At 47.9% G+C, this 24,759-nt stretch overlaps 1 protein-coding gene across 4 annotated transcripts in view; it reads right to left on the bottom strand.

Annotated features, from left to right (window-relative positions):
• The window catches only part of TNRC6A (trinucleotide repeat containing adaptor 6A), a 43,742-nt gene extending 19,320 nt beyond the window's left edge, over positions 1–24,422 (bottom strand). For 2 of the 4 annotated variants that reach the window (XM_066561085.1, XM_066561087.1), the window contains exons 1-7: positions 24,302–24,422; positions 23,584–23,631; positions 21,306–21,341; positions 15,609–15,699; positions 14,145–14,166; positions 5,837–6,169; positions 1,462–1,509 (exon numbers count right to left, since the gene is read on the bottom strand). In XM_066561085.1, coding sequence (XP_066417182.1) covers positions 1,462–1,509; positions 5,837–6,169; positions 14,145–14,166; positions 15,609–15,699; positions 21,306–21,341; positions 23,584–23,631; positions 24,302–24,306 — 583 coding nt within the window. In that variant the 5' untranslated portion in view covers positions 24,307–24,422. Of the gene's footprint in view, positions 1–1,461; positions 1,510–5,836; positions 6,170–14,144; positions 14,167–15,608; positions 15,700–21,305; positions 21,342–23,583; positions 23,661–24,301 lie in introns of those variants that run through there. The other 2 variants (XM_066561086.1, XM_066561084.1) reach the window with 2 other exon arrangements.
• Between the last annotated feature and the right edge of the window lie 337 nt (positions 24,423–24,759).

Genomic DNA, 24,759 nt, shown 5'->3' with positions numbered 1-24,759 from the left:
CCAACAAACTTCAAGGTTTCAGCTCTCACCCCAGTATTTTAAAAAAGGACATTCAACCTGCACTAAGGGACTGGTCAAAGAGCTGTGTGCACTCTTGGGAGTGAGAGAACCTACGGCACAGAACAAGATCCTGATCACACAAACACCATCCCAGGAACAGCGTCCCTTTTAAAAGCAACACAAAGGCACACAGATGGCAAACAGCCTGAATTCAGCAATGAGACATACAGGTTAGGACTACAAGTCTGAGGGAAATGGTAAAACAAACCCTAATTTGCACAGCAGCAGAACACATGAAGAAAGCTTGCATTTATTCCAACTCTGTTACCCGAATTTAGCTGCAGTTTGTGCAGAGCTGATCCACAAGCAGCACGCAGTGATTAACTTCCACTCAGCTGAATTCCTCCCATTACACACAAAACTACTTAGACCAACAGTCCTTCTCCTGCACATAAACGTGTGTGTGATGTCTAGTATGAGCCACTGCTCTGGAACATTCCTACCTGAGCCTCCCCAGCTCGTGCACTTCAGAGACCAAGGATACAAACACTGAGCAAGCAGATACCAGCTCTGACTTTCTGTATCTGGCAGAGACCACAGAACACCCTCAAAACTGAAAAATGACATGTGACAACACCCTGCATTTGGTGCACAGCACTGGGAGCCAGAACAGCCCACTCTTGCTTTTCTTCCCAAAACTATTTAAAGTTGCAACTGAACTTTTGCTGCTTAAATCCTTGACAAAAAACCATTTACACAAACCCGAGTTTCTTAAAATTCTGTGATCTGCTAAGATTGCTTTCAGTAATTTTTAATTTAATGCTTTCCAGCTATGATTTATCCTGCAGGAAACATTTGCAAAAAACTGTACGTATTTTAAAAAGCAGTTTGTCATCACATGGGCTAAAATAAACCGGATTGAGAAGTGTAAATTAAGAAATACCTGAACCTTGCACCCTCTGCCTCCTTTTCCTGCTCCAGCACACCTGGCACCCCAGGCTGTCAATACCATACCTTGCCAATCACTGCACCTTTGGGCCTTATGAACAAATGCATTTTAGTAAATACAGTCCTGAGCTTTCAGCAAACAATCAAGACATGATTTCCTCCAGTGTGACACGTCTCTGATAGGAAGCAAAAGCTTGCATAGATTATTCAATACCATAAGAGGCAGGTCAGCATGGAAGCATAAACGTAAAAAAAAAAAACCCAGTACCTTAACACTAAGGTGACAAAAACTCTTAGTTTGAATTCTGACTTAATTAGAAAATTAAAAATGTTAAATCAAATTAGTATGCAATGGCACAGAGAAAGTATACTGCAATCATTCACACACCCATGCCAATGAAAAGCATAAGCCAAAGAACAAAAATAAAAATTAAAAAATCAGACAAAATTGTGTGAAACATGTAACCACCACAAACACGTAGTGCAAAAGCAGGTGAGATGGAAGTAGCTAACCTGACTGGTTAGGGGAGTGGCTCACCAAGTCCCGAATGGGAGGCATGCCTACAAAAAAAAAAGCAAGAAAATCACAGAAGTGTTACTTCAGCAAATGAGAGAACAGTCCCCAAAGCACTCAGTGCTGCAAACCCAGTCCTTAGACCCCTTTTTCAGGACAGGTTTCTCTCAGAGCCAGCTCAGTCTCACTGTCTGCTCTGAATCACGTTCCCCACACAGGGAGCAGGGCCATGCCAACAAACTCAGCCTGGGGACGTGAGAATTAGCAATTCTGCTGCTTTTATGACACATTTCAATTACAACCTACTTGTTACACATTTGGCATTTAATGAACCAATTTAATGTGTCCTTAAAAGTTTGATTTATACAAAAAAAGAGGATATAGTCAGGGAAACCACAACCAGTTCATTTTGGACTGTACTGACTAAGAAGTTGAGCAGCCAGGCCTGAAACTTCAGCAAGTTCCTCTCCCCTCTCTGAACAGCACATCTGCTCCACCTCCCAGTCAGGACTCTGCAGCATCTGAGCATGGCCCAGCTCTGACTGAACCTAAGCACGTGCACAACAATCCATCATCACCTGCCCCTTCGCGTCCTGCTCCTCCCCTGTGCCACACAGGCACCGTGAGAATCAAACTTCACCTTTCAAACCCACAAATTCTGCAGCTGGAGACCATAACTGTTGCACTGAAGGCAACGTTCCCCAGATGAATGCAACCCTCATCACTACCAACTGCAAATCCCAACTGCTCCCTCCCTCCCTGAGTCCCCCAACAGCTGAGAACCACCCCAGGTTATTGGAGGCACCTTTTGCTCCCAAGGGCTCTGGCTGGGACACAACTTTGTGGCTCTGCTGTGAGATGCACCAGGACAAAGGCGGATGGGAGGAATCCAAACTGGAGCCCTGCCTGGAGCCCAGTCCTGCTCTCCTGTTCAGCTCTGGCCACAGCCAAAGCAGTTACTGCTGGAAATACTTCAGTTTATAATAATAAATCATTTCATTGTGGAACAGCCACCTGGTGATCCCAAGGTGCTCCAGAGCAGAGGTGAGCAAACATCAGGGCAGCAATCAACCCTGCCCTTCATGCCAAGTTTGCACATGGGGCACATCAGTGAAGACAACAACTAAACTGGGAATGAAAGTGTCCTGATAAAGAGCTGCTTAGGGAGAGTTCTAAAAATAACCATCTTGGCACTGGCCTGGATCTGTTTCAGAAGCACTACAAGCCATGAGCTTCATTTATGTGTCTCTACTAAAACAACATGCCAAATGTCCTAAAAACAGCAGGAAAAACCCAGCCCACAGGCCAATCCCTTCTTCAGCTTTACTTCTAGACAAAGCCTGTTGATTTTCCAAACAGGAGACAACTGTTCACACAAAATACAAGTAAAGAAATGGGGTTTAGATCACTGATACAGTTAAAAAATTCTCCAATACCAACGACTTAAAATCTTAGTGTGCCCAGGGCAATTAAAGACTTTAAATTCAGCAGTATCTGCCTGCATTACCTGGCTTTTACAAAGCACCTACCAAACCATTCCACACAGCTGAACTGGGGGGAGATCCTTTCAGGAATTACAGGCAAAACCACAGCCATTCCCAACTCCAGCAATTCTGACTTCAACACTTGAAACCCCAGTTCTTCTTTTAGCCCTAAAGTACTGATCAGTCCCAGCAGCCGTTGGTTTATCCATGGATGTCCTGTCTATGCAAGCGACCTACAGTCAAATGTCATGAGATTTTGGACTCCAGAGGTAACACAGAGAGTACCTGGAGCTGCTGGTGGGGCTGAAAGAGGAAGTAGGGAGAGTGAGTGAAACTGAGACAGGCAAATGACAACTGCATTTCCTTTCAGACACAAAGGTGGCAGAAGACATCAGCCCTGCTGGACGGGGCCTCCCCCACCTCACCAGCACCAGACCAGAGCTTGAAACAGAAACCCAGCACAGAAACAGCATCTGCCTTTCCATTATCATCTTGTCTGTGTTTAGGAAGGATCATGACAACAGCTCTAAAGCAGCTGTGATTCCTGGTTATTCCAGGGAAGGAGACATTCCAGGCACAGACACGGCACCAAGAAAGCAGAGCTGAGTGCCCAGCCTCAGATGGCAGCTCTGAGCTCTCCTGGGACACACACAGAACATCAGGGACAGAGCTCTGGCAGGAGCTACAGCCAACACAGACACTGTGCTGAGGTGACAAAGGGATCTGGCCACCCCTGCCTCCCTGCAGGACCCTGAACCTCGCTGGACACAGCACCCAAAGCACCAGGGCACTGCCCAGAGCACACCCTGCCCCAGGCCAGGACAGCCCCAGGACAGCCCTGGCACCTGCTGGCACTGCCCACAGCAGCACAAACCCACACAGCACTGAGCAAACCTGGGCAAATGCAGCACACAAAGGGAATCCAGCTAATTAAATGCTGGGCTGGTGCTCACAGAAGTACAATGGAGAACAGCACACAAATCCTCTGGATACAACTGGGAGACTTAATAGGTTGTATAAGCAGTAATACTTCTTAATTTCGTTTACGTGTGAATTTTTATTTAAATCACCACTCTTATTTAAATCACCTTGCTACACACCTTGACCACTAGAGTATACACACTGCAGGAAAAGCCTCACCTTAATGAAAGGTAACTTTAAACACCACTAGGGACAGGAACAACATCATACAGGCGAAGCAAGGAGAAGAAGCTACTTAAAAATTACCTGTTGCAATGGCAAAGAGTTCTATCAGTATGTTACAGAAATAACATTGGAAAGTATGAAAAATAATATGGGAAACATTCCTCAAGGACTCATGGATATACTGCTTCCAGTGCTTTGTTTACTTGCATTTTAAATCCTGATTCTTCAAGATGCAGTAATCAGAACAGCTCAAAATTTAACTCAAACTTGAAATACCAAGGCTATTTTCAGTGTTTTACTATTCTTTCTTTCTTTTTTTTTGCTAAAAGGGCTGAGAGTCACATCCTTTGTAGTCTATAAAACACTAGTTTTGAGAAACATTGAGAATTCAGTAAAGTCACAGAAGAAACTATTTGTGGGAAAAAGTTACATCATCACTGCTACGTGCACATCAAAATGTAAATACAAGTATAAAAATAAGAAAGTATTAAGCACTGGCATGCATTAATACCAAATCCCTTTGAAAAGCTAGATCCCTCACAGAAAGTTACTTTTTTCCAGACAAAAATAAACTACATTAATGTCCTGTAAAATTAACTGAGCTGCCTGTTAGTGCAGTCACTGAACAGCACATCCTACACATGTAACAGGCAAGTTCACCTGACTTAAAAGGCTGTTTGAAGGAATGCATAACAAACCAAAATAACAAAAGATGATTGAATTTAAATAGCAGTAAAGGTATGGATCCATTCTTTGTTGTAATACAACAAAGCTTCAGGAGAAAAACTTGAGAAAAACTCTGACCTGACAATAAAAGACAATTCTGATATCCTGAACAAGCTGTACCCTGGCTGGATCTCCAGGTATGAAGTTAAAAATGAAAGCCAAATCTCAAGGTGCTGTTCAATCACATAAAGAAATGTGCTGGAAGGAGCTTTGAAGACCACTCAGTTCCACTGCCATGGCAGGGACACCTTCCACCATCCCAGGCTGCTCCCAGCCCTGTCCAGGCTGGCCTGGGACATTCCAGGGATGCAGGGGCAGCCCCAGCTGCTCTGGGCACCTGTGCCAGGGCCTGCCCACCTTCCCAGCCAGGAATTCCTTCCCAATCTCCCATCCATCCCTGCCCTCTGGCAGTGGCAGCCATGCCCTGTGCCCTGTCACTCCATGCCTTGTAAACAGTTTCTCTCCATCCTTCCTGTGGGCTCTCCCAGCCTTTCCTCCCAGCAGAGCAGCTCCATGCCCTGCCTGTGCTGGCCCCAGGGCTGGGGCAGCTCTGCAGCTGGGGTCTCACCTGAGTGGGCACAATTCCCCTGCCCTGCTGCCCAGGCTGTGGGATCAGCCCATCTCTGGAGGGCTCCTAAAGATCCTTCTTTCTGGGGTGTGCCCACCAAAACTGGATGCAGCAGAGGTGCTTTGTACCACAGCCATGCTGGGCTAGTGCTGAACACAAATCAGGGAATGTGCGGCACAGCAGAGGCCACACTGGAACCACCACCTGCTCCTGCCATGTCTGCACTCACTGCTGCCAAGAGCCTGAGACAGGGGCTGAGCTTCAGCGTGCAACCTGCCCTGAGAGGCCAAACCACCCTGCAACACCCACTGTCAAGCCCTGACACAGGAAAGGATCTCCTCGTGCTCCAGCTTACAGTGCAAGTTCAAATACCGTTGGCTGAAATATCCCCCTGATAATGAATTTAAGCGACTCGATTTTAGCTGAAGGAAAACAAGGCACTGCCCTCACCTGGCTGTTTTTTGCTGCTGTTGGGCACTTCTCCGTTGGTCACGGGCTGGTTATTGGTGCCAGTGCTGCCTCCTGGCTGGCCGTTGAACACCTTGGGGGTGGATCCCAGGTTCGCAGCTATCCCTGGTAACTGCTGCCCCCGTTTCAGAAGCTGCTTCTGTTCCTGGTGTCGGAATCGCGGCGGTACTTCCCGAGGAGGGTACCGAGGCAAGGGCTGCTGCTGGCTGCTGGCTGGGGCCCGCTTGGCATTATTGGGAGTGCTGGTTCCTGGGGAAGTGCCGTTGGAGGTGACGGGCTGGGGCTGGCTTACACTGGTCTTGGTTTGTTCTGGCACTGCCCCCACCCCCAGGAAAAAGAAAGTGGGACAAAGTTATTCATGTGAAAAGCAACTGAAAAAATTGAAGGCTAAGTCAATATTAGTAGAGGTGTTTATTTATGAGGTAATGGCAGCATTTCTTCTGATTCAAGTTGCAACTCATCCCCGAGGAAAAGCTCTGTTATCCCTCAATGAGACGCTTTAGTGGTACAGATCTGGAAGCAGGAATATGCCTTGCTATCACTCCTAACCAAGTTCTCTCAGTTACAGGATAATACGAACCAGCTTTCTACAAAACAGCGCTATGCAGTTTATTTCAGCACTGAACCTTCATTTAGAAAACGTTCAAGTATTAAAAAATTACGTTTCCCATTTAAGTATTACCTATAGAGAACTGCTCTGGCCTGGCCCAAAAAGAACAAGGGGCAAACAGGACCTACAGGACATGCTGCTTTAGGGAGCCCAACGTGCAAAGGGACAGCTGGTTATTCATGGCCTCAGGTGCCTGCTGCCAGCACAGGGACTGCTGCACGCAGGACAGCACTGGCACTGGGAAAATGCCAAACGTGCAACTGCAGCTCCAAGTGACCTCAGTGCCAGCAGCACGGCCCCAGCAGGGCGAGGGCAAGGTCAAAGCATGGGCAGAGGGAGCACAGCAAGCCCAGACATCCCCAGCCCCACAGCCCAGCCCAGCAGGCAGGAAGGGCTCTGAGCTCCTGCTGTGGGACTGCTGCTGCTGCCAGCCTCCAGCTGCAGGTCAGCTCTGCCCCCCCTCGCTGCATCGATATGTTAATAATGTGCTTTGCAAATTCCTTGGATGAGATATGCGTTAAGTGCCAATATTTATTGTGCAACTTCCTAAGATACCTCAATACTCGACCATGACCTCCCTCAGCACCAGGAAAAACGTTACTGCACGACTGAGAGTGTAGTTTTCAGGGGCTTTTAAAACCTTTTAAATATGTTTAAGGACCATTTTATCATTCACTTTCAGGAACCGAGTCATGGGAATACAACAAAAAACAAAAACAAACTCGAGCTTTTGTTTAAGGAATCAATTTGAATGTTGTCAGTGCTACTTATGATATAATCTCTGTTTATTTCTACTTTACATATTCTGAAAAACACAAAATAGAAGCCTTTAGAATAAACAGCCACTAAAGAATCAGCATCTGAGTTGTGTTTTAATGGAATATTGCATTTTAGCTGCTTAAGGGAAGGAGAAAAGAAAAACTCTGGAGACCTTGTTTGACAAATGGGGGGGCAGAAGCCTCGGGGTGAGGACACCCAACTTCAGCTGCCCCTCCAGGGCCCCCAGCTCCCTGTGTCCCCAGCAGGGACACAGCTCTCCCAGTGCACAGCTGGCTGCAGAGGGACAGAGTTAAGGACAGGACACGCCTCAATTTATTGTACAGAGCACAGGGAATAGAAGGTATTGAAAGGCTATTAATCAACTGGAAAGTTGATAAAGATCACAACCACCACTTCAGATTTCCTCAATTTAAGCTGTTCCCTATATTACGGGAAGGCAACTGGTTCCTTGCAAAATATTTTGATGAACATAATGAGACAACAAACTGTGATTCTGACTTCTGGTTCAAAACTGAACTTCACAAGTAGGAAATAATATTAAACAAATCTATTTCATTTGGTGCTTCTAAAATTTCTTACATTATAAATAAAGTAACTGGGAGTGACTAAGCCCCGAAGGGGGGGAGAGGTGCTATTTAAGCAAATTGCTGAGAATTTGTTGACAGTTGCATGCAGAAGGACTTTGCACTTTTCTGTGTCCAGGTACTGCAAGAGGCTCTGAAATGAAACCACGTTTGCTCACACTCCACAAGCCGTGTAACCAGTGCCCAAACCATTACTTGTGGTGCTCTCCCTGCGCCCCCTGCCCCAGCTGACTGCAAGGATGACCCTTTAGAGCCTGGAGCACATCCAGCTGAGCTGAGCTGACAGTGACACACAGGAAAACCCTTCTGCAGCCTCAGAGCAGCCCTGGGGCCACAGCCCCACGCAGGACACACACACTCCAGCCTCTGGCACACACTGCTCCAGTCCTTCTCCTCCCACTGCCACCTGAAGCAGAAAACACAAACACCCTCGCTTGAGGAGATTTGAATACAACATCCAGCACCCTGTAACACTGAGCCACTTCTCCTTCCCTGCCACTCCTGCACCACTGCTGCTCGGGGTACGGTGAAACCATTTCCATCTGACATCCCCTGGACACCAGGCAGAGCTGCCAGCAGCACGCCCAGGGCACCCCTAACACTTTGCTTTCCTAATTAAAGCTGCTTTAAGACCAAGTGTGTTAGAATGGACCCCAAGGGACCTGCAGGAACTCAAATCACTTTTGACTATCAAGGAGTGCGACAAACAAACAAGGTACTCGCTGCCCAGCCAGCCCTAAGGCACAGCACCAACAGCACTTCTCTAACAGCTCATGAATATTATATTTCACATATATTCTAAGCATTTGTTTCCTTAGCAAACATGGCAATTCTATCTGCTATGATAGCAGCAAATTGTATAACACGCTTGCCAGGTCCCAGGGCTAGGCTACAGAATATACAGAGTCCACAATTATATGTTAATTTTCAACTGAAATTATCCGAAGTGCAACAGAATTCCCTTGCCTTTGCTTCCCTGAGAACCACAGAGTAAGTTCTAAGCTATTAAATTCTCCCCGTCCAACATTTTCTGCTCCACAACTTCTCAGAAGGCTAAATTACACATTAATATTCCAATATGGCTACTATGAATTCCAGCCCCCCTAAATCATTATCTTAATATTTTAATTTGCTCTAGACTAGTCGCTTGTTAATAAAAGTTTGTTCTACACACCAGCATTTTATTTTGAATTGTATTAAGGCAGAAAGATAGTATTAACAGACTTACAGTTTATCACAGTTAATTGACTAGCAACAGCAAGTTTACAGAAACTAGCATTAAAAATGACAGATTTTCATAAAGAACAAACCTGCTGCAAACCCTCAGAGCAGGGGATGGTGGAGTTACAGTTTACAGAGAGATTCCAAAGAAAGACGCTTCCAACTTGTGTTGCTTTCCCACTCTGCAGATTTCATTAGAAAATGGAGGAGAAGCATGGTGTCATTTTACTGCTCCAGGAGCTGCCTGCCAACTCCTCCTGGAGCAGGGGCCCAGGGACTCGCACTCCCCCTCCAATAAAAAAATGGCAGCTGCTTGAGGAACTTTAATGCGGATGGAGAGCGGCTCCTGGCCGGCGCGCGAGCGAGCGGCGCAGGGAGCTCAGATGCTTTGCTGCCCCGCACAAAGAGCAGCGCCCGGCTGCCAGGGACCCGCTGCCTCCCCCGGGAGCTGCTGCTGGAGCTGGAGCTGGAGCTGCCCCCCAAAACCCGCCCTGCGCCACATGTCCCGGCGTGGCAGGGCTGCCAGCGCCAGGGCGAGCGCAGCCAGGCTGCCTCCTGGGCTGACACACACGTAAGATCTAGTGCTAGAATTTTCCTGCTGGAAAAATGGCCGCAGCTGTGAGCTCGGAGCTGCTCTGGAAAATATCTCCGTGTTTGCCAAGGCTTTAACCCCTGCAGATCCGCACGGAGGTGAGCGCGCCCTTCCCGCGGCCACAGGCCCGTCCCCTGCATTCCTCCAGTCACCCCCCGGATTTAGCAGCTAGCAGGAGAGGTTTTCCAATCAGGAAAAGCAGAGTAAGGCAGGGAAAAACCCCGACAAAACCCAGCAGGGTCTGCGCACTCGGGCCATTCCGCTTCGCGGAGAAGAACAAGCATAAGAAGTTTCCAAGGTGGGAAATATGAGTCAAAGATTTCAATTCCACACCCAGCTATTTTTAGAGCACTTTCCATTTCAGTGGGCAATTCAGTTGACTGCGTTCTGCAATGAAAGTGGCACCTTCTGGGCTGCAGCTCCAGCCCGTGCTGCTCCCTGAGCCCCACAGCCAGAGCCAGCCCAGTGCTGGGCACTGCCCGTCAGTTCCTGCCCATCCATGCACCCACGTGTGCAGGGGCATTCCAGCCCCTCTGGGCTCCCACAGTCCCCATCCATGCACCCATGTGTGCAAGGGCATTCCAGCCCCTCCGGGCTCCCACAGTCCTCATCCATACATCCATGTGTACAAGGGCATTCCAGCCCCTCTGAGCTCCCACCATCCATACACCCATGTGTGCAGGGGCATTCCAGCCCCTCTGAATTCCCACAGTCCCCATCCATACATCCATGTGTGCAGGGGCATTCCAGCCCCTCTGAATTCCCACAGTCCCCATCCATACATCCATGTGTGCAAGGGCATTTCAGCCCCTCTGAGCTCCCACCATCCATACACCCACGTGTGCAGGGGCATTTCAGCCCCTCTGGGCTCCCACCATCCATACACCCATGTGTGCAAGGGCATTCCAGCCCCTCTGAATTCCCACAGTCCTCATCCATACATCCATGTGTGCAAGGGCATTTCAGCCCCTCTGGGCTCCCACCATCCATACACCCACGTGTGCAGGGGCATTCCAGCGCCTCTGAATTCCCACAGTCCTCATCCATACACCCATGTGTGCAGGGGCATTGCAGCCCCTCTGGGCTCCCACCATCCATACATCCATGTGTGCAGGGGCATTGCAGCTCCTCTGAGCTCCCACCCATCCACGCACCCACGTGTGCAGGGGCATTGCAGCCCCTCTGGGCTCCCACCCTGCAGCACACACAGTCCCCATCCATACACCCATGTGTGCAAGGGCATTTCAGCCCCTCTGGGCTCCCACCATCCATACATCCATGTGTGCAAGGGCATTCCAGCCCCTCTGGGCTCCCACCCATCCATGCACCCACGTGTGCAGGGGCATTGCAGCCCCTCTGGGCTCCCACCCTGCAGCACACACAGTCCCCATCCATACACCCATGTGTGCAAGGGCATTGCAGCCCCTATGGGCTCCCACCCATCCATACATCCATGTGTGCAGGGGCATTGCAGCCCCTCTGGGCTCCCACAGTCCCCATCCATACACCCACGTGTGCAGGGGCATTCCAGCCCCTCTGGGCTCCCACCCTGCAGCACACACAGAGCCCAGCTCAAAGCTGCTCCTGGAACAGCCTTTCCTTCAGAGCAGGGCTCAGCAGTACTGCCCAGGGCGCTGGGCTGCCTGCAGGTCTGGGCTGGGAAATTTGGGATAATGGACTGACTTGTCTGTCTCCAACAGCTCTGACTTCAAACACAGCACAAGGACATATTCTGCCATGCGAGGAGGAACACCACAACTGACAATTCGGCAATGTATTTTCAACAAATAGGAACTCGAATTATATTTATTTTTCCTAGAGTACCTGATACAAAAGAACTGGGAAGGCACATGATGTGCAGCTGCTGCACAAACAGATAAACTTTCCACTTAGCAACTGACTAATAGACTGGCCTCGAAGTGTCCCAACCTCCTCTTAATGACAGCAGCTGGATCAAAGCAGGCGGGTCAGAATCCCTGAAATCTGCAGGAATGCCACACGTGCATTTTTGACTGCAATACCATGGTATTAAATTGCTGCTGGTACCAGAAACGTTGTTGTTAGCAGCTTTCTCATTACTTTAATTCCCAGTCCTGAACAGGAAAAGCCCCAGCTCCACGAACTTCCTTGGAAGGTTCCTGTCATTTTACAGGAAGGCTGGGAGCTTCTTCAGCTGCTACAACAGCAATTTCTTCCTTAGACAAAACAGTAGTTTGGAGCTGTCCAAACTCCACTGAAAACCAAGAAATACCCTCCCTTCCCACCCCCAGCACTTAACCAGCTTCTTTTCTGAAAGAGGCACATAATTCTGAATTATTTAGAGATCCTATACTCTTGTATTTTATCTTCAGCTCATGCACAGGATAAATTATTTAAGACATTAACGTGATGGAAACTTGGAAACTAATGAAACATTAATTTGCATCCTGAACACAAGGAGGCAAAACTGGTGAAACAAGGCAAGAGCCATGTGCAACACAAGCTTTGGATTTTGTTCCTATAGAAACTGTAGCAAAAAGTTGTGTATCTGCATCTCATGATATCTTTTCTTCCACAGCACTGCCAGTTTCTGTTTCTCTGACAACTCTAAATTCCTGCTGAACTTTATAAAATACCCTTTAAATAATTCCAACATCGTTAAGTTTCCCTCAAAGCAGAAAAAATAATAATAATAAAAAAAATGTTTAATTACTCTGTCCTTCAGAAGAAAGACATTTCCATTCCACATGAAGATTCCCACTGGGGAGCCTCCCAAGCAGAATTCCTGCCCTCCTGGTCCATGCTATTTTTAGCCCTTTGCTTGTGATGCCAGTGCAGCCCAAGCACACGGGTCAAATGGGCACACCAAGTGCTCCTTATTATACAGCAAAGCGTTCTACCCCTCTCCTTCCTCACTGTCTGGTCAGACATGTTCTATCACTTCAGAACAAACCCAGACATTTTCATAATTCTGTAAATCTGCTCTATGATCAGGAGTGTACAGAGCAAAACCAGGCTTAGCCGGTATTCAAACACAATTCCATGCACTGCTTCAAAACGGGCATGCTAAAAACCAAATGAAGAGTGTTTATTAATTAGAATAGTCTTCCAGCAATTTTATTTAATTTGTTTTATTTTAAATTGCTGTCCTGTGCCCAAAGACAAACCTGGAACTCCCAATGGGTTTCAGTGGGACCCCTGGTCACCAGCTGCAGCTCAGAGGATGGAGGGACACACACACACCCCCAGAGCAGCGTCCATGGCTGCCAGCAGCTCCAGGAATGCTGCACGGCCTCCTGCAGCTCCCTGTGCCTCCAGCAATGCCGTTTCCAGAGCAGCCCCTCAGCCTCCCCACCAGCAGGCAGCAAAGGGCCCAGTCCCAGCAGCACAGCTGCCCTCAGGAGCTGCCTCCCCTCAGCCTCCCACACCAGAAACCCTCGGCTCCTCCTCAGCCCAGGGACTCTTCCCATTGAAGCACACCCACCCGGGTACACGCTGCCCTCAGAAATGCCAGACCAGCCCTGGCTGTGTCCTGAGAGCCGGGAGTGGTGCTGCAGAGCCCAGGGCACAGCCCCAGGGCACAGCCTGCCTCTCCCAGCACATCCCAGCTGGCACATCCCTCATCGCCCACCCTGGAACGGGCACTTGTGTCCCTCCTGCTCTCAGCACAGTGTGCCCTCTGCCAGCCCCTGCCTCCCAGCCCCATCGCTTCCAGCACTTTTTGATTTCCCTGCAGGAATTCCATCTCTGCTAAGCAGGACTGCAGCATCTGCCACTGCCCCATAAGTGTTAAATGAAACCAGAGTTCCCAGAAAACTCAGCAAGCACTGCACATGGCCACCTCAGCAGTTACTGTGCACTTCCCAAAAACAGGTGAGGAGCACCAACTCAAGAGAAAGTGAAAAGAGGCTTTTTTCCCCTTTGTAGAAGCTGGTTGGGATGCAGAGGCCTACAAACCCCACAAACACCCAGAAAACCACAGTGCTCCCACTTGCCATGAATATTGAAATTACAGCTATTGGGTACTGGCATCCTGATCATTCTGCAGGGTGAGCCCTCCATAGGCAGGAGTAAAACTGGACATATTAATTACTGGACACATGAATTACGTGTCCATCACATGCTCCCAATCCCAGCTGCACTTACTTAGAATATTTGTACATTAAGTTTCCAACAGATCCATCCTACACACAGTTATTCTGAAGTGTTGGTGTGCTTTCCAAATGAAGCAAAAAGGGAAGGAAAAAAGCAAGCAAGGGAAGGAGCTTCAGGTGTTATGTCTATGCCTGGTGCTCTGTAAGTGAATAAGAATGGAAAACAGGAAGATCAGCAACTCCAATCCCTGAATAAACCCTTTGCTGTTACTCTTCTAGACTTTTATGGTCACTTTGAAAAAGTGCAGCTGAAGTCTCAAGGGTCCCATCTGTCACTTATGGGAGGAGATTTCAGGTGAAACATTTGATTCCATGTATTTAAAACCCCAGAAATAATACACAGAGTAGAACTAACTGTAAAGTAACTTACCTTTGATTTTTTGTTCAATGGCCTAGAACAAGAAAAAAGAAGTGTCAGTGATTTTTGCAGATAAGAGAAACCACATATACACACACCACTTCATAAAGCAACATTAGCTTTTGACTTTCCTCTTTTTGAATGGTTTCAAGTTATTTAATTATCTACTTCAGAAGCCTCTCTCTAACCAACCCAGGCCTATTATTCCTTATGTTTAAAAAGCTGTTTAAATGTTATAGAAGACAAAATTAATTTGAAAGATAACTACATGAAACAGACCAAATTAAACTTGCAAATTAAGATGTTTTAAATTAGTTAAAAACTGTGCCTGGAAGCAAAGAGCTGCTGCCAGTTTTATTGCAGAACAGGGCAGGGAAGGGGGAGTGACCTGGAAATGGAAAAGAATAAGAGAGCAAATGCCAAAGCTTCGAGCCTTTCATTTGCAAGATTCAATGGGTTACACCTGTACTGTGGCCAAGATGAGAGATCCATTTGAATAAAAGTTTATCACAGGATAAAATGCCTTGTCTGTGCACACTCAGGGCTTCCTCTGGAGAGTTTGTACTCTGCCCCTGCCCAGCTGTGACGCAGCTCCTCAGCCTGGCACTGGCCCATGGACAGAGAATGAGAACTCAGAACTTCTCAGAACATTTTTTGCTGTTTCTGATGACCCACAGCACCTGCAGAGATCCTGGAGAGCAAGGGCACAGCCAGGGCTCCTGGCTGCCCTCTGTGCCAAGGTGCAGGCGCCCAGGAGAGCACAGGGAACTGGGCTGGGCTCCTGCAGACTCCATCAGGGCCTGGGAGGGTTTGCTGGCAAGGCTGTGGCTGTAAAACAAACCAGCCTGGCCCTGGAGCCACAGCCAGCATCAGGCACTGGGACCAGAACTGCTGAGCAGGTTCACTCTGCTCCTCCAAAATGGACATGCTTAAAAGCTGCCTTTACCAGCTCCTCTGAGCTCAGGGTCAATATTTAGAATCAATGGCCATGATGAGGATCTTGTCAGTAAACAGGGATTCTGAAGTATTTACAAGCATTTCTGTGACGTTTCCATTCCCAAACATCTTTGCTGTCAATATTTTCTTTTTTATGAAATTGTTATTCCCTACTACAAATTCTCTCCTGGGATGTTTCCATACTGAAGAATAAGATGTATTAAAATAAGGATGCAGCTGAAAGCCACTGCCTTAAAATGGCACTTTTATTCTCCTGGTAAATACACTAACACTGAGGTGCTTCAGGCCTGAGACTGCCTCAACTGACCATCAGGAAATAGAAGGGTCACCCCAGATGAAAAGTTAGTTTTGTAAGAAACTACACAGAGCCAATTACAATGTTCAATGTGTCAGTTACCTCTAAATAACTGACTGCACAGCTAAAGTTCAAACATTAAATTAATAAGAAAACACTTGTTTTTACAAGTGATGAAACTGCCACCTCCAAGCACAGGGGTTTATTCTCAGTGCTCCACATACCTTTTTTTGAGCAGCTTCCTTCTTCTTCTTGTCTTCTTTTCTCTTTTTCCTTTCTTCCATCAACTGTTCTTCCTCTTCTTGCACTAAATCCCTGAACCACACAGTTTGTAATTAACTCTCCCAAAATACAATCTGTACACACTTAGATTCATTTTAGAACAATTATTTCACAGTGACATAAAGGAACTGGGGAATTTTGCCTCTAATTGGATCCTATTTCTGCAGGGACTGTCACTGTCAGGGCAAGCCACCAGCGACAGGACTTGCAGTGCAGATGTGGTGTCAAGCTACACGTAAGGAGCTCTTTCTTCCAAAGCTCACAATGAAGACTTGGACTTGAATCTGGCTGAAAAGCCAGTAAATTCAATGCTGTCTGATCTGCCCTGCCCTGCCCTGCCCTGGAGTGACTGAGCTGTGCACAGGCAGCCTGAGCCACAGCCCCCGTGCATCGGCCCCATCCCACAGCCCCTCTGCAGGAAGCACCCGCAGCGGGCAGGGACAGGGCACAGCTGGCACAGCTGGGCCGTTGCAGAGCTCCCTCACAAGAAACAAAACCGGAACTGGGCAAAAGTGAAACCGAAACTCGGAACGGTAATTAACGGCACTCGTTAATTACCACAGCATTTCTGCTCAAAGCTAAGCAGCAACAGCACTGCCCAGCTCATGCTGCTTAGAAACAGACTTCCACGGGGTTTTGGAGAAAAAGAACTAACAATGTCACTATGGGGCAGTGACTGCATGGTGTGTATCTGCCTGGAAACACTGAGCTGGCTCTGTTTTAACCCCAAAGCTCCCATAAACCTCCACTTTTAAATCAGATAGTTTGATAGTCTGTCAGAAGCAATGCAAACTGAATGTATTAAACCACAAGACAGTCCACAGGTACTAAAACTTTCATTACTTTTCTATATAGATAAACAACCAGTTAATTCTACTTTTAACTCAGCTCAAGCCCCTTTCAAATCAAGTGCAGGCATCAGCTTCCACTGACCAAATCCTGGCTTTTTAGATTTTCTAATAACAGAAAGCAAGCAGCAGTTACTTCTTTTAAGAAAGAAGGGCTTCTGATGCCTAAGGTATGCAAAATAATTAGCCAGGAGTGTTATTTCTGAGAGCCCCTGCGCACTGCCAGAGGAATCACAACCCCTCAAACACAAGGTGGCTATTTTGCATTTTATCACAGCTCCATCAGCTGGCTGCAAGATCCAGGATGTCTCACTGCAAAAGCAATCTTGCATTTACAATTAGGTCTCAAAAATGATTTCATGGACAACTAAGAGGTCAGACACCTAACTGCAGAAACAATTCCAGCTGGCCAGTTCCATTTAGAGCAATCCCTCGTCCCTGCGCAAATCTGAGGCAATGATTAACCCGCAGTGACATCCGTGCATTACAAAGGTGACACTTCAGTCAGCTCTGCCCCTCCGTCACACCCTGAGCATTTGGAAGCACAGGGATGCTGGTGATACTGACCCTCAGCTGGGGTGATTTGGGACTGTCCAAATCTTAACAGGCAATTTGAACTGGAGAACAGCACCAGGCGTGGATCCAGCGCGGAGGAAAGAGATCCTAGAGATCCCAGCTCCGGCACAGCCCCTTCCATCCACCCAGAGCAGAACACTGGGAACCCAGTGCTGGGCTGGGCCTGCTGAGTTACAGCATCTCTAACAACCTGAGCAGCCACCAGCACTTGTTTTGTGTAACAAATTTCAGTCTGTCACATGCCAAAACTGCATTAACTGAAAAATCATTCTGCTTTTAGAAGAAAGCTGTAGCACATTCAACAGCAAGCAGAATGCAAAGTAGTATTTTCACAGGGAAAAAAACCCCTCATCAATCCTGCTACAGTTAAATCAACACAATTACATTTCACTTTGGGAATACAGATGCTAACAACTAACATACCAATATCTCTGGAATATTCTACCACAGCATCACTGGGTTTTTGTCACATAGGAACAACAGAACTCCTAAATTCTGACACTGTTAATTCAATTTTTATCTTTTCAAGACAAACAGATTTTAGATTACAAAGCAGACTTAGGAGACATAAACCCCTCCTACGATTAGGATCAGAACTCTAGGCATTCCCTAGACAAAAACCATCCACCTATAATTCATTATGAGTTTTTAAGAGTATTAATTACCACTATAACATCAAATCTCAGAGCAAAACTAACCCAACTGGTACAACCAAGCAGCAACAGCAAAGCCTTTCCTGTCCCTGCCCTTACCTGAAAACTTAACCCTTCAAGTAAGACAGGCCTATTCACCATCCTCATACACAAACTTAAACCTGAGACAAAAATTCACATTTGCCTCCTAAGTCATCAGAGTCTCACGCAGGACACCAGAACTTCCATTTCTGGAGCTGGAAGCATGAGCCTCCTTCATTCTTCCCAGCACACAAATGCAGGGCCCTCTCACCAGCCAGCAAGGGATGGCATTGATGCCTCTGGCACAGCCTCTGCTGGAACACATAACAAGCTCCATCCTGACACTGCTCCTTGAGGAGCAGAAGTGGAACGTGGCATTTCCCATTTATCCCCTGGACTCGCAGCTCCCTGCTCCTGCAGACACACCAGCAGCAGCTCCACGGGAACCACCACAGCAATCTGGGCTTGTGGAAACCACACAGAGCCAGAAAATGAACAGGTTCCTTTGCTGGGCTTTCCCCCGCACCTGGCAGCTTTCATCCATGGACCTTGTGTGGCCAAAGTGCTTGCAGCAGCACGCTGCTCGTCAGCTGGCCCAGGAAAAGCAGGGACAGAGCATTCCAATGGATAAGGTGAATTTATAAACAGCTCTGTGATTCCCCATCCCACATCCAGCCTCCACCAGAGCACACGCACAGGCAACGTCCTTCTCCTCCTGGGTAACGGGATTAGCTCGCTCAAGGTTAAACGGCCTTAGCAGAAATGCAAACCATATTTTTCAATTTAGATCAAGTGAAAATAAAACACCCCGGCAATAGGAAATCCACATTGGAGACAGAACAAAGGCCTCCGGTTTCAACAGCTTAACTTGAAAGGTGCTTTATTTTCAAGTGAGGCAAAATGAAAATGGATCTTGATCTCAGGAGAGACTGCACATTTAATGGCTCTGAAGATGGGCAAAGAGAAGCTGCTGTTATCTGCATAAATTTAAGAAGAGCGAGGGTCAGATAAATATTTACCGTTATTTATTTAACAGAAAATTTTTGTTCCAATTGTGTACCCCAGCACAATTCCTCTTTGTATACAGGGGAAAAAAACCCAACAAACTACAAAAATGCTTTCCTCAATTAAGCTATTAAAAAACCCAGAAGAAACAAAACCAACTTTTTAGTCTTCTAAGACAGGTTATCAAGACAGCACAAGGCATTTTATTTTTGTATGGCTTGATTTGTTATTTGGCTTCTGAAGTGGAAAAAGCTGTCATGCTCTAACTGCAAACATTTCAGGTAATATTTGTATCAAAACGTGCTTCACTTATTACTTTACTTCTTGAAAAAAGACAACTATTAATCTTTAATTTCTAAGGCTCCAGCTTAGCATTGTAAAAATACCTGGGCTGAAACAGACATGGTTAACCTTTATTCTTGTGTTGCAGAAGAGCAAAATCAAGTCCACCCATATTTCCCCTGGCAGACAGGTGGAGGATGAAGTAATTAATGTTTGTGCAGCTCTGCTATCTTTGCTGTTACAATTTATCAAAGTGCCACAATAAAATCAAAATACTATCCCCACACAGAGGAAATGATGGTTGCAAGAACTGTGAGCTCCCATCACTGGAGGGATGAACAGAGGTATGGAGCAAACACACAAGTAATGATTAGAAGTGATTATACACAGCAGCTTCTGAAACCAGTGTAAAATTTCCACTGATGTGCATATTAATTAAAAAAAAAAATCCTTTCTACCATTTTCTCTTCTTCTAGTTATAAATTAACTTGCAGTGCTACAGGTGGAGCACTGCCAGGTAGCTACAGGTAAGCATCAGGGATTGAAAGACCTTTAACAGCTCTGCAAAGACAGCACCATGTGTGCAACCTACAGCTGATCTTCTACACAGACTTTCAAATGCTCCTGAGACTGATCAATCTTCCGTACTCTGACCTACAAGTTCCCTCGTGTCTCCATTTTTTGAAAAGACACAATTACCTAAAACTGCCAATGAACGTGATTTCTCAGGTTCTGTAAAAACCAACAGCTAGCTCTCCTACTCATCAGCATTCTACAAAAATCAACTATAAAATGTGTATTTTGATTAAAATGGGATCCTACAATCCTTTATCAATGCCATCCACAAAACAGCACAGTACACCAAAGGAGCACTTGGACTTTATGCAATAGACACGAGTGCTTTGAAGTCAACAAAATAATCCCAACAAACCCTGCCAGCGCCTGCCATGGAAAAGCTCTGGCACCTGAAGCCACCCAGCGTGTTCCTGGGAGCACTGAGAGCCTCAGGCAGTGAGAACAAAACAAACCCACTCATTTCCAGACGTCTGTGTGTGTGTGTGTGTGTGTGTGTGTGTGTGTGTGTGTGTGTGTGTGTTCCAGCTATTAACAGAGAAGAGAGGTGCTGCCAAGCTAAAAACTGGAAAAAAATACTTCAATGAATAATTAATTAGAAAATGCGTATCAGCTACTTTCTTTTTTGCTTTTTAGATACCTCAGGTCTTTAAATTTCCACCCTAAAAGTGAAGCGACAGAATCCTACCTCCCTACCACGTCTGCCATGCCAGTCACCTGGCATGCACTCAGCTTTCCCATTTCCCTCACACAGAAACTGCCTCATCAGAATGATGCTCCCAAATACAGCGACTACAAATGGACCAAAATTCTGCAATATTGGTGTTGGTTTTGCCCTTGAGTTTCACCCAAGATGTTTGCTGCTACACAAGCAGACAGAAGACAGATCTCTTTCCCAAGAAGTTTATCATGCGGCTACACAGGACTCCAGCAGCAGCCATAAACAATCCCTATCTTCCTGTAACAAATGAGGAACCAGGAAGGCAGATTAAAGTGTTCCTCCACAATCAGCTGCTCGAGCCCAGCACCAACCTGCCCCTCTCCAGGCTGCTGCAATGCTGCTGCTGCTGCTGCAGAGGCAGCACTGCCTGCACAGGGGCTGCTGCAACCCTGGAACACCAAAAGGACCCCACAGGGACACGTGGCAGCCCTGCACAGCCTCAAAGGCGTCTGTGGGACAGAAAGGGATGTGTCATTTACCCAAGTGTCTGTAAAGATCCTGAAAGCATGAGCAGAAATGTTTTCTCTGCAATGAACTCTTCCCATTGCACAGCAGATATCTCTCCATATGAAGTTTATCAGGAAAAAGGACCCACCCCCAGAAACCCAACAGAAAATCAAATGCTTACACATCAACAGAAACAACTACATTTCTCCCTGGTTTCTATGTCTCTATGTTTTCCCTGCAGCAGATAAGAAAAATATCACAGAAATAGGGCAGTTATTATTACATAAAAGCATAAAAATCAGTTGTACAGTAATAACTTCACAGCGCACATGGATGGAAGCTAGAGGTGAGAAGCTTGCTCTCCCAACACATGGCCAGTCTGCAACCAAGGTGGGCAGAATCACAGGTGAATGGAAGCAATGGAGACTCTTCCCTATGGTTTGCATGCTTGTGGAGCAACAGTCAAAGCCCTGGGTTTGGGAACATGATTGTCAATGTATTTCAGATATTTACCTTCTCTCAGTTCCACATAAATGAGGCAGGAAATCCCTGTTTACCAAACAGAATTGAAAAGTTATTCCTTAAATCAGAAGAACTAAATGGTGATTTGTAGCAGTCCTGATTTTAAGCAAATTTAACTCTTAGATTTCCCCAGTTAACAGAGCAGACAGCTCTTGCTGTGGCTGATCAGGTGACATTTAATTTGTAACATGATGCCACAACAGCGTGTGGATGGATTTATTTCAATCACTGTCACGAGTCAGGCACTAAGCCCATTTTTGAGACCAGGAGTATCTGCACAGCACTAGGCATGAATTTCAGAGAGAACACAGACCAAGTGAGGATTCTTTTCCAAAAGGCCAGACAAGCCAAATGCTAATCCCGAGTGTGAAACAGGAATCACTCCAACGGGATAAGCAAGCTGCACTGAAGGCTGTAACACTTTTCCTATCACAAACCCACAGTCTGGGCCAATATTCCCAGCAAGATTAAAAAGTGTACTTGCTACCCATTAATTTATAAGCATAAACTCCAGAAGTGACTTCAGAACACAAAACAAAGCCAACATCCCGTGGAGTTCACAGTCTACATCCACACTGTGAAATCTGAGATTAACATAAACTCTAGCACAGGTCTATGTACCTTGCCAGGAAAGGATATTTGCTCTTTTACAGTTCGACTAGGTCACTGCAAATTTAATAAGCCAGTAAATAATGACACTGGAGGAAGAACGAGGGCTATCTGCTGAGCTCTACCCAGTAAAACAACGAATCAGGTCTATCCAGCGCAGGCATGCTGTGGTTTATCAGCTGTGTGCTCACACAACGAGAGCTCCCTGGCTAAACATAAACCAGCCAGGGCATTAATGTGAACTTCAAACCAGTTCTGAATCTTTTAAATGAATAAAACGCACTCCTCTGTGTGAGAGACACGGGGGCCCGGTCCATAGCAGAATTTACCCTCCAAGCACCGAATTTTGGCAGTGCTGTAGTTTTCTTTCACTTCCTCTCACTCTCGGCACTGCCTGCCAGTGTGACAAGATCTCTGCTAAGGTCATAAAAATGTGAAGATCTCCTGACTTACTACGACTGGCACCAAGGAGTGCCCTAAACTCAGCACTCTGTCACTCTGAATAACACAGTTCTGAAATCACTTCTGGCAGGGCGACTGCAGCGAGTCCCTGAACGCTGGTGGGTTAACAGCAAGGTGCCAAAGGCACCTCAGGGGCTCCCAGGCACCCCAACTACTCCCTGCATTTCAACAACAACGTGGGGAAAATCATTCACGCTTCAGTGTATCACCAAAATTAAAAAACAAAAGGAAGACCCGCACTGAGAGCAGGGGGAAGCAAAGCAGTTTTCAGTGTTCACAGTCCAGTCACAGCTCACCCTGGAAGCTGGAGACTGCTCGGGCACAGGAGAGAAGGAAAAAAGCAGGGCACCAAACCTGAGATTCTATCTGCTACACTCAGGGCTCAGGCACATCTCAAATGGCCCCAGTGGAAATCCCTTTAACGGATCACTAGCAAAAGGCCTTTAAAGGTCTAACTGAAAAAGAACCCAAAAAGGAAGCAGGACAGAAGTTGAAAACAAAGAATGTAACCCCTAGAGCGGATACATGTGAGAAAGTTACCTGACCAAAACCAAACAGTGCAGAAGAAACAATTACTTAAACACAAAAGTGATACACCTTAAGGCACAGAATTCTTCCTTCACCGTGACCCTGAACTCCCGAGTTAAGGAGTTAACTCCCCAGCCCATTCTGTTAAGCTCTCGTTCTAAAAACTACACGTAAACAGGAAATTCACCAGCTAACTCTTCATGGCAAAAGAGGCAGAGCCAGTAGTTATATGGCAACATAGAGTTTATTCCAGTTCTTGCCACAACTGTCTTTCCTCCAAACAATATTTGGCTGAAGTGTATAAAAGAACCCCAAACCCTTCATTCATTTTTCAGTTATTGTTAGGTACTACAACTTAGTGCAGAAAAGTTATTTTTCTCTTCAAAAACCTCCCCTATTAAATAAACTGTACTAAACATCTGAAGTAGTTAAACAAACAAACAAAAAAAAAACCAGCTAAAAAGGTGTTTACAGAATTAACTAAGCTTGCAATAGACAGCGTTTTCAAACGCTATTTCCCCATGCAATAGACAGCGTTTTCAAATTCAGATTTTTTTTTATCCTTACAATTAACAAGAGATTAAAGCTCCCGATAAAGCCCACAACTACTCCTAGCCCTAGGCCACCTTTCCATCTAAATAGTGGGAGGGAATTTAAATGAGTCTCTTACCTGCTTAGTTTTCTTTCGACTTCTTTGGTAGCTTTAGCTTCCAATTCTCTGCAACAGAAAGTGGTGTTGGTTTCCATGTCAACAGCAATGCAGCAGGAAAATAAAACCGGCGCGGGTCAGGATGCACAGAGAGCTCCAGGTGCGGCCGGTCAGGAGGGATGGCGAGAGCAGGGATCGCCGGGGACGGGCGGCGGCGTCCCCCGGGCGGGCGAGGGGGGCGGGCGAGCCCTGCCCGTGCCAGCGCGTGCAGCGCCGGTGTCCCCGCAGCATCCCCGTGCCACACCGGCCACCGGAGCCCATCCGCATCCCGGCGCCCCGCACCCATCCCCGCGCGCCCTGCCCGCGCTCCGCCGTCTCAAGGACTTTAAGGAAAACGATTCTGCTGCATCACTTCAGCCGCCAGCGCGCTCCGAGCGCGGCACCGGGACGCTCCGAGCGGCACCGGTTCGCTCCGTGCCGCTCCGTGCCGCACCGGCGGCCCCGGGCGCTGCCGGCCCCGCAGAGCCAACTCCGAGCCGGGGAGGGCACGGCTCGGGCACGGCTCGGCCCGGGCGGGCGGACCGGCACACACCGCTCCGGGCGGGCGCCGCGGCCCCTCCGGGCGGCCCCTCCGCCGGCGGCGCTGCCGCGGGAGCCCGATCCCGTCCGCCGCGGCTCCGCGGGGCTGCCGCGCCGCCCGGCCCTTCCCCGCCCGGCCCGGCGCCGCCCGCCCCGGTACCTCATGTATGTAAAGTGCTCGGAGTCCGTCCCGGAGGCTGCGGCGCGGGCCCGGCGCGGCCGCCGGCTCTAGGCGGGCTGAGCCTGGCGCTGCGGAGCGGGAGGGCCCGGCAGCTGCAGCCGCAGCTCCGCCGCCATTTCCTGCCGCCGCCGCCCGCCCGCCCCGCGCGCAGGAAGCGAACCCGCCCCGGCCGCGCTTCCGGGGCGCCCGCACGGGGGGAGCGGGGCCGGGAACGGGGGAGCGGGAACGGGGGGAGCGGGGCCGGCACGGGGGGAACGGGGCCGGGGGAGAGGGGCCGGGAGCGGGGGAACAGGACCGGGAACGGGAGCGGGGGAACGGGGCCGGGAACGGGACAGGAACGGGGCCGGGAACGGGGGAGTGGGACGGGAGCGGGATCCCGAGCCCATCCCGGGCCGCTCCTCGGGGCTGGGAGCACGGGAGCCTCCGGCCGAGCCCCG

Source organism: Molothrus aeneus, chromosome 16 (assembly GCF_037042795.1).
Source record: "Molothrus aeneus isolate 106 chromosome 16, BPBGC_Maene_1.0, whole genome shotgun sequence".
Lineage (NCBI taxonomy): Eukaryota > Metazoa > Chordata > Aves > Passeriformes > Icteridae > Molothrus > Molothrus aeneus.
This window is presented reverse-complemented; position numbering and strand designations above follow the sequence as displayed.